The sequence below is a fragment of the Triticum urartu genome, chromosome 2A (genome assembly GCF_056163025.1).
Source record: "Triticum urartu cultivar PI428250 chromosome 2A, HENAU_Tu73, whole genome shotgun sequence".
Classification (NCBI taxonomy): domain Eukaryota; kingdom Viridiplantae; phylum Streptophyta; class Magnoliopsida; order Poales; family Poaceae; genus Triticum; species Triticum urartu.
Genome location: NC_141874.1, coordinates 423394488 through 423403725, shown reverse-complemented (window position 1 = coordinate 423403725; position 9238 = coordinate 423394488). Strand labels below are relative to the sequence as shown.

Genomic DNA, 9238 nt, shown 5'->3' with positions numbered 1-9238 from the left:
AAAAGGATGTCCCTCCCTTACACATAATCCAACAAGTTACCAATGGTATTAATAAACAATATTCTTGGATTGTAAAAGGGAATCAAGAGGGATTCGAGGATGGTCAACTTAGTAATGCTAAAATTCCCATGGATGATGTGTTTCATTGTCTTTGAAAAGCCTCATAATAAGAACACGTCCTTAGAAAAGTATTTGAAGGATGACAACACGTGAAACTATGCATTACACCTAGCTAGGGGAGTAAAACAATAGCGCTAGTTGGGAGGCAACCCAATAGTTATCTTAATTTTCTTGTATATTTTTCTGGGTTATTTGTGTGCACACAATTATGCTACTGTTATGGCTGTGTTTTTGTGTTTTAGTTAGTGTTTTTGCCAAGTAAAGCCTTTGGGATGGTTTGGATGATAGTTGCTTTGATTCTGTGCAAAGACAGAAGCTTTTGCATCCAATAGCAGAATTGTTGAGATTTGCTGGAGTGTGATAAAATTCTTTATTTTTTTACGCAGGATTGATATACAAATTTCCATGTTGCCCTAAATTTTTAGAATTTTTGGAGTTACAGAAGTATGGTCATTGTTCGAATTACTATAGATTATTCTATTTTTGACATATTCTATTTTTGTTGCATTGTTCGTTTGTTTTGATGAATATATGGATTGTATCGGGGGTATAAGCCATGGTGAAGTTAGAATACAGTAGGTATAATGCAATAATAAAATATGAATGGGTTTTCAACAATACCTAAAGTAGTGATTTGTTTTATTATACTAACGGATCTCACGAAGGTTTTGTTGAGTTTTGTGTGCTGAAGTTTTCAAGTTTTGAGTGAGATCACGATGGATGAAGGAATAAGGAGTGGAAATAGCCTAAGCTTGGGGATGCCCGAGGCACCCCCAAGGAAATATTCAAGTACTCCCAAGCATCTAAGCTTGGGGATGTCCCGGAGGCATCCCGTCTTTCTTCCACCGACCATCGGTAATATTACTTGGAGCTATATTTTTATTCATCACATGATACGAGTTTTGCTTGGAGCTTCGTGTATTATCTGAGTCTTTGTATGCTTTTTAGTTTGTAACAATCATCCTTGCTAGACACACCTTTTTGAGAGGGACACACATTTTTTTGATTTGTTAGAATACTCTATGATGTAGGGTGTAGGGGAACACGACAGAAAACAAAAATTTCGGTATAGCGAGCACGCCCAGGACCACTATGGAGACTGCATACAAGGTTTGATCTGTTCCGTACCGACTCGAACCGCAGCAGAAGAAGAGTCGGTGGAGATCGTTGGTGCAGATCCCCGTAGCTAGGATTTACAACCTCCCAACCGTGAGGATGTACTCCCTCGCCGGACAGCCCTTCGGGAGGTGGTCGGACAGTCCCCCGGACGATGTCGCGGATAGCCCTTCGGGAGGACCCTCGAAACTCGAACGGAGACTCGGACAGCCCTTCGGGAGGACACTCGAACAGCCCCTCGGGTAAAAGACCGAAACTACGACCTCTCTATGGGGTTGCACACATACGGTGTCAGCTATCCGGCAGGGCTTCGTCGTACAGAACTAGTTCCTGCCGGAACCCAGACAGCCTTACGGCTCTACGAAACTCTTTTCGTGGGAGGGAGAGAAGAAGCCAGATAATGCATGGCATGTGTATGAGAGCAAGGGATGATCGTGGAGGGCTGCCCCTCCACCTCTATTTATAGGAAATCCCAAGGGGTAGGGTAGTTTAACACAAAAACCCAAAATGCACATGAATGAAGTCCTTCCTCAAGGGCATAAGAGTGAAAACCAAGGAACAAGAGGGGCTCCAAGGTGGATCCCCAAGTGTGGCCGGCCACACCCCTTGGGGGGCCCCCATGAGGGCCTCCCAATCCATCCATGTCATCCCTAGATCTTTTGGAAAGATCCCCTTTAGATATTTTCCCCAAAAGCAACCAATCAGTGCATTTCACTATTCATGATGACATTTTTCAGCGTCCGTTCGAATTGGAAATATTTATGTGGGCTTAGAACATTTCCAATACCCACCAAAATTATTTTCAATGCGTTCCAAAACAATTCCGGTTTAGTGATTTTCATCTGCGAAAAGCATCTGAAGTGGTTCCGGCAGCTCCGAAGCTTATCCGGTTATTATCCCGGAAAATTCCAGAAAGCTTTCAGAATGATTCTGGCACCCTCCAAGAATTATCAGGCATGTGCCAAAACCAATTTGACTTAATGGTATCCCCTGAAACAACTTTTCAGTTTCATCAAAACTCATCCGATGACCTCTCTCTGCGAAACCTTTTCTGCTGTCCGAAACTTTTTCGGTGATTTTCTCTCAGACTCCTTGTCTAGTATTCAACAGATATATGACCCTTAAGCGTGTGACCCTATAGGTTCGGTGAAGTATAGACATGACCCGGAACCCCTTCCGATCAATGATCAACATCGGAGCCGTGGACACCCATATTGACCCCTATACCCACACGAATGAATATTCGAGTGAACCTCCAGTTGCTGTGTGCTATTCCTGTTGCTTCGCGATATGTTACAAATACCCGAGGTGAGACATGTTGGCATTCCCGTGGATCAACAACTTGTCCACTATGCTAGTTACCTCGTTACCGGCATTGTTCTCTTTTCTCGTTTCCGTGTTCCGGCATCCCAGTGATCAAATCACAAGGTGTCTGGCCAGACGATTATGGATACCGTAACACCGAGAGGGCCCGAGAATATCTCTCCAACGTCGGAGGAGCAAATCCCAATCTTGAGCTATCTCGTTACTTGCCATACTTTTCCGTGAACCCGTAAGCTGCCGTAATAGCCACCCAGTTACGGATGACGCGCAAGTACGAAGGAACTCGACACTCTCATGGTCTAAGGAATTATGCAAACATTAACTATCTCTGTGTTATTAACCATAAACTTGTGATGAAAAGAATCTCATAGCATAACATCAATTTGGGTCGATTCAACACAAGTGTTCTACCAACATCGCGGCCTCAGAATTGCCAGCATAGACATGCCCATGATGAGGAAAACAGGATCATCATGCAATACATGAGCCAGTCTTAGAGGCAAGACTAGGAATACATTTTACCGTTCAGTATACCACACGTGCACATGAGTTTCCCTCCGAGCCTCGTGGATATTGCAGACTCGAGAATCATTGCAGTTATAGTATGGAAGCTAAACATTCATTACAAACTTTGGAGATACAAAATAACTGTTATTACTGCCTCTAGGGCATATCTCCTACAGACTCCCACTTGCACTAGAGTCATAATCCAGTTACATGGCTTCCCTAACACCAACGGCTATCCGGTGCTGCTCATGCTTTGCTCGTGGTAGAGGCTTTGTCATCGGGTCTGACATGTTTAGATCCGTGTGAACTTTGCGTACTTTCACTAAACCCGCTTCGACATGATGTCGAATGAGTTTATATTTGCGTTCAATATGTCTTGTCTTATGGTGCGAACTTGGCTCCCTTGCCCGAGCCACGATGCCACTATTATCACATTAGATCTCCACCGGGTCCTGGGCACTAGGAACCACACCAAGGTCTTCAAGAAATTGCTTGATCCATACCGCCTCCTTGGAGGCTTCTGAAGCAGCAACATATTCTGCCTCCGTCGTAGAATCCGCCACAGTCTTTTGTTTGGAACTTTTCCAATCAACTGCGCCACCGTTCAATATGAAAACATAGCCTGATTGAGATTTGAAGTCATCTGGGTCAGTCATGAAGCCTGCATCAGTGTAACCACTTACAATGAGCTCTTCATCACCTCCGTACAAAAGGAGTAAATCCTTGGTCCTTCTGAGGTACTTAAGAATACCCTTGACTACGGCTCAGTGTTCCAATCCTGGATCACTTTGGTACTGGCCGCTAACACTTAGCGCATAGGAAACGTCCGGTCTTGTACATAGCATGTTATACATAATAGAACCAACTGCCGAGGCATATGGAACATCATTCATTTGCACTCGCTCATCGAGAGTCCGAGGACACTGATTCTTGCAAAGCACTGTGCCAGGTGACATGGGGAGAAGGCCCTTCTTGGAGTTCTCCATGTAGAACCTTTTCAACACCTTGTCAATGTACGTGCTTTGGCTAAGCGCTATCAGGCGTTTTGATCTATCTCTATAGATTCTGATGCCTAATACATATGCCGCTTCGCCTAAGTCTTTCATTGAAAAACTTTTCTTCAATGAGTCTTTTATTTTGCTAAGAAAATTCATGTCATTTCCAATCAATAATATGTCATCCACATACAAGATTAGAAATGCTTTTGCGCTCCCACTAAACTTCTTGTAAACACAAGATTCTTCATCATTCCTAATGAAGCCAAATTCTTTGACCACTTCATCAAAACGAATGTTCCAGCTCCTTGACGCTTGCTTCAGACCATAAATGGTTTTCTGAAGTTTGCATACCTTTCCAGCATCCTTATGAATGACAAAACCTTCTGGCTGTATCATGTATACATCCTCTTTGAGGTTTCCATTTAGGAAAGCCGTTTTGACATCCATCTGCCATATTTCATAATTGAAATAAGCAGCAATTGCTAGTAATATCCGAACAGACCTAAGCATAGCTACGGGCGAGAAAGTCTCGTTGTAGTCCACTCCTGGAACTTGTGTGAACCCTTTCGCGACAAGTCTAGCTTTGTGGATAGTAATATTACCATCCGCGTCTGTCTTCCTTTTGAAAATCCATTTACAACCAATCGGCTTTACGCCTTCAGGAAGTTCTTCCAAGTTCCAAACTTGGTTTTCGTACATGGATTCCATTTCGGATTTCATGGCCTTGTGCCATTCCTTTGAGCTGGGCCCCACCATCGCTTCCTTGTAGTGCGCAGGTTCATCGTCTTCAAGAATGAAGATTTCATTATGAAACCACTCAGGTGGCTGGATAGCCCTACCCGATCTGCGCGGTTCAGTTACAACATTGTCTGAAGTCTCCGCATCATATGCGACAACTTCAGGCTCAATTGCAGGGATAATTAGCGGAATTTCTTCCGGTTCCTTAGCCATATCAACTGTTGCCGAAGATTCACTAATCTCATCAAGTTGTACTGTCCTCCCACTTAATTGTTTGGCGAGAAACTCTTTCTCAAGAAATTGTCCATTTCTGGCAACAAACACTTTGTTATCGGACGGGTGGTAGAAGGAATACCCAATTGTTTCCTTGGGATAACCTACAAAGTAACATTTGTCTGATCTGGGATCTAGTTTGGTAGGTTGTAAACGTTTTACGTATACCTCACAACCCCAAATCCTGAGATGCGACAAACCAGGTTTCTTCCCGTTCCATAACTCGTATGGTGTTGTCTCAACTGATTTAGACGGTGCTCTGTTAAGTGTGTGAGCAGCAGTTTCTAGTGCGTGACCCCAAAAAGATATCGGAAGATTTGTAAGAGACATCATCGACCTTACCATGTCCAACAAGGTTCGGTTACGTCATTCTGATACTCCATTTCTTTGTGGAGTTCCGGGAGGCGTAAGCTGCGAAACGATTCCACGGACACTTAGATGTTGGCCAAACTCATGACTAAGATATTCGCCTCCACGATCATTCCGCAGAAACGTAATATTTTTGTTACGATGATTTTCTACCTCATTCTGAAATTCTTTGAACTTTTCAAAGGTTTCCGACTTATGCTTCATTAAGTAGATATAGCCATACCTAGTCAAATCATCAGTAAAAGTCACGAAGTAGAAATACCCACCCCGTGCGCCTGTGTTCATTGGACCACATACATCACTATGTATTATTTCCAATAATTCACCCGCCCGTTCAGGATGACCCGTGAACGGCGTCTTGGTCAGTTTCCCCTTCAGGCAAGCTTCACATGTGTCAAATGACTCAAAATCAAAGGACGGTAAAACTCCATCTTTATGGAGTTTTTGCATGCGTTTCTTTCCGATGTGGCCAAGCTGACAGTGCCACATGAAAGTGGTGGTGGTATTAGCCTTCTTAAGGCGTTTAGCATTCACGTTAAAGACATCATTTCCACATTCAAGATTTAGTATGAAAAGGACCCCAACAATGGGTGCAAATCCATAAAACATATCCTTACAATAAAGTGAACAACCATTGTTCTCAGACTTGTACAAATACCCATCGTGTACTAAACATGATCCGGAGATAATGTTTCTACACAACAGTGGAACAAAATAACAGTTACTTAGTTCTAAGATAAATCCTGAAGGGAGACGTAGAGGCATAATGTCGATGGCTTGAGCGGCGATCCCAGCGCCGTTCCCGACGCGCATCACGACTTCATTCTTTGCCAGCTTGCGCACCTTCTGAAGCCCCTGTATCGAGTTGCAAATGTGAGCAACCGATCCGGTATCAAATACCCAAGACTTAGAATTTTCGCTAGCAAGCAAAACGTCAATGACATTAACTTGTATGACAATTATACCTTTTCCGGTTTTCCCGGTCTTCTTATCTTCCAGATACTTCTTGCAGTTTCTCTTCCAGTGTCCTGTGCCCTTGCAGTAGAAGCACTCAGTTTCATTCTTGGCTCCGCCCTTAGAGTTGCTTTGGGAGCCGGTCTTACCGGCGCCCTTGCCCTTCTTTGGCTTGCCTTTCTTTTTGAAAATGGCAGTTTTATTCACAAGCAACACTTGCTTGCGATTTTTCCGCAGTCCTCCTTCTGTAGTTTTCAGCATGGCGAGCACCTCTTCCGATGTCTTCTCCATCCCTGTCATGTTGTAGTTCATGACAAAACCGTCGTAAGACGGGGGGAGTGAAGAAAGCAACATGTCCATCATATGGCCAGGTGGAAGTGGAAATTCTAGGGCTTTAAGCCTTTCAGAATAGCCAATCATTTTGACCACATGTTCACCAACTGAACTACCCTCAGCCATCTTGCATTCCATCAAAGCCTTCATGATATCAAATCGTTCAGACTTTGCGGTTTCCTTGTACAGAGCATCCAATTCCCGGATCATATCACGGGGTTTATGGAATTCAAAACGTTTTTGAAGCCCTGGACTCATGCAAGCTAGCATGAGGCACTGCACTAAGTTGTGATCATCATCCTTAGTGGCCCAGACATTTTGTTCATCTTCCGGGGTCTCTACCACCGGTTTAGCTGGAAGAGCAGTTTCAAGCACATACAATTTCTTAGCGCTCCGGAGGACAATCCTCAGGTTACGGACCCAGTCCGCATAGTTGTTTCCAGTCGTAGCTAACTTCTCTTTCTCTAACATCGGGCCTAAGTTGAACGCGGTGTTGGGAGCCATTTGATCTACAACGAAAAATACAAGTTTCACTTAGACATTGTTTATAATGAAATTTGCACTACTGAATAAACATTTTTATTCTAAAGTGCGCTCCCACTCAAATCAATATCTCTCATAATTGATTTAGGGTGATTCAAGATCCATATTTCTATTCGATGCCATTGACGGGTTCATCACTGATGACACGAATTTCAATCGGTAGGCCAACTTGCCGATCATATCTCTATGTGATTCTTGTTCATCTTTCGATGGGCGTGTTCCGAGCTCAGGACTCTCCTACCTAAACATCAAAGACAACCAAGTGATCTTGCTATGAGGTCTGACCTCACCCGCCTCATTCCTCTCGATTCGTTCGTGCTCATGTGTACATGGCGCACCCTGAAAAGATACGAATTTCAAACGGTGCTACACTTGGGTGAACACTAACTACTTTGATATTTTAAGTTTGAGAGATCACCCTAATAAAAGCGACTACCACGCAATCAAGAAGGGTGTATCAAGAGGGATAAACATCTCAGGCAATTCATAATAGCATGATATGGTATAGCCTCTTCTGACGGAGAAGTTAAGTATTTCTTCGTCTTCAGCATTCGTGTCGGTGTTCACCTTTGCGAAGATTGCCACCACCTTATCGATGCACCAGATAATATCACTATCTCCATAGCAAATAAAATAAATGCATTACTTAAGGTTGACACGCAGGTCATTAAAGTGCAATCATATGGCTCCAGCCATCATGCCGAATCATGACACGCAGGTCATGTTAATTACATCATATAGTCATCTCATACACAATCAAATTGAATATGAGCATTGCTATACCACATCACATGCACATCCTGCAAAACCAAGTTAGACGCCTCTAATCGGTTTATGCAAAATTTTATTTTACTTGGCTTCTAAGGTTTTGACTTAAACCACAACTACCAACATTTTATCATCAAGTATGATTATTCAAGTTGCTAGATTAACATCTCGGGGTGTATGAAACACGAGATAATTAAATCTCGAGCCCCATACTAAACTTCGTCATACGCATGACCCCCGTGCAGATCATATCTGCAATGCCCTTTCATATGCGAATTTCATCTTTCTTCTGACTATGGCAGAACCCAAAGAACTGATAGCACTTCCATGATCAATCAGGATCAGGATTGCCAGAACTTTGTCAAATTCTACCATGCTGTCTCGAGATTGAGCAAACGCAAATTCTAGGGAAGCAACAAGAACGTCAGGTAACTGATTTCATCTGTCACCCGCATAAATAATTTTCGGCAATAGATCTCATCTACTCCAAAATTATATTATGCAATACCCATACATCTCCATGTATTCTAGATCGTAACCTGCATCTACGCATAGCACGACTCTTGATGCCACTGTAGGGGAACACGACAGAAAACAAAAATTTCGGTATAGCGAGCACGTCCAGGACCACTATGGAGACTGCATACAAGGTTTGATCTGTTCCGTACGGAATCGAAGCACAACAGAAGAAGAGTCGGTGGAGATCGTTGGTGCAGATCCCCGCAGCTAGGATTTACAACCTCCCAACTGCGAGGATTTACTCCCTTGCCGGACAACCCTTCGGGAGGTGGTTGGACAGTCCCCCGGATGATGTCGCGGACAGCCCTTCGGGAGGACCCTCGAAACTCGAACGAAGACTCGGACAGCCCTTTGGGAGGACACTCGAACAGCCCCTCGGGTAAAAGACCGAAACTACGACCTCTCTACGGGGTTGCACACATACGGTGTCAGCTATCCGGCAGGGCTTCGCCGTCCAGAACTAGTTCCTGCTGGAACCCAGACAGCCTTACGGCTCTACGAAACTCTTTTCATGGGAGGGAGAGAAGAAGCCAGATAATGCATGGCATGTGTATGAGAGCAAGGGATGATCGTGGAGGGCTGCCCCTCCACCTCTATTTATAGGAAATCCCAAGGGGTAGGGTAGTTTAACACAAAACCCAAAATGCACATGAATGAAGTCCTTCCTCAAGGGCATA

The 9238-nt window shown here is 43.8% G+C and overlaps 1 protein-coding gene across 1 annotated transcript; it reads right to left on the bottom strand.

Annotated features, from left to right (window-relative positions):
• Nucleotides 1-6264: 6264 nt before the first annotated feature.
• On the bottom strand, nt 6265-7235 carry LOC147985328 (uncharacterized). Its single transcript, XM_087539871.1, has 2 exons — nt 6410-7235; nt 6265-6299 (listed from the first exon to the last, which is right to left on the bottom strand). The coding sequence occupies exons 1-2, from the start codon at nt 7233-7235 to the stop codon at nt 6265-6267; spliced, it is 861 nt and encodes a 286-aa protein (XP_087395997.1).
• Nucleotides 7236-9238: the final 2003 nt, after the last annotated feature.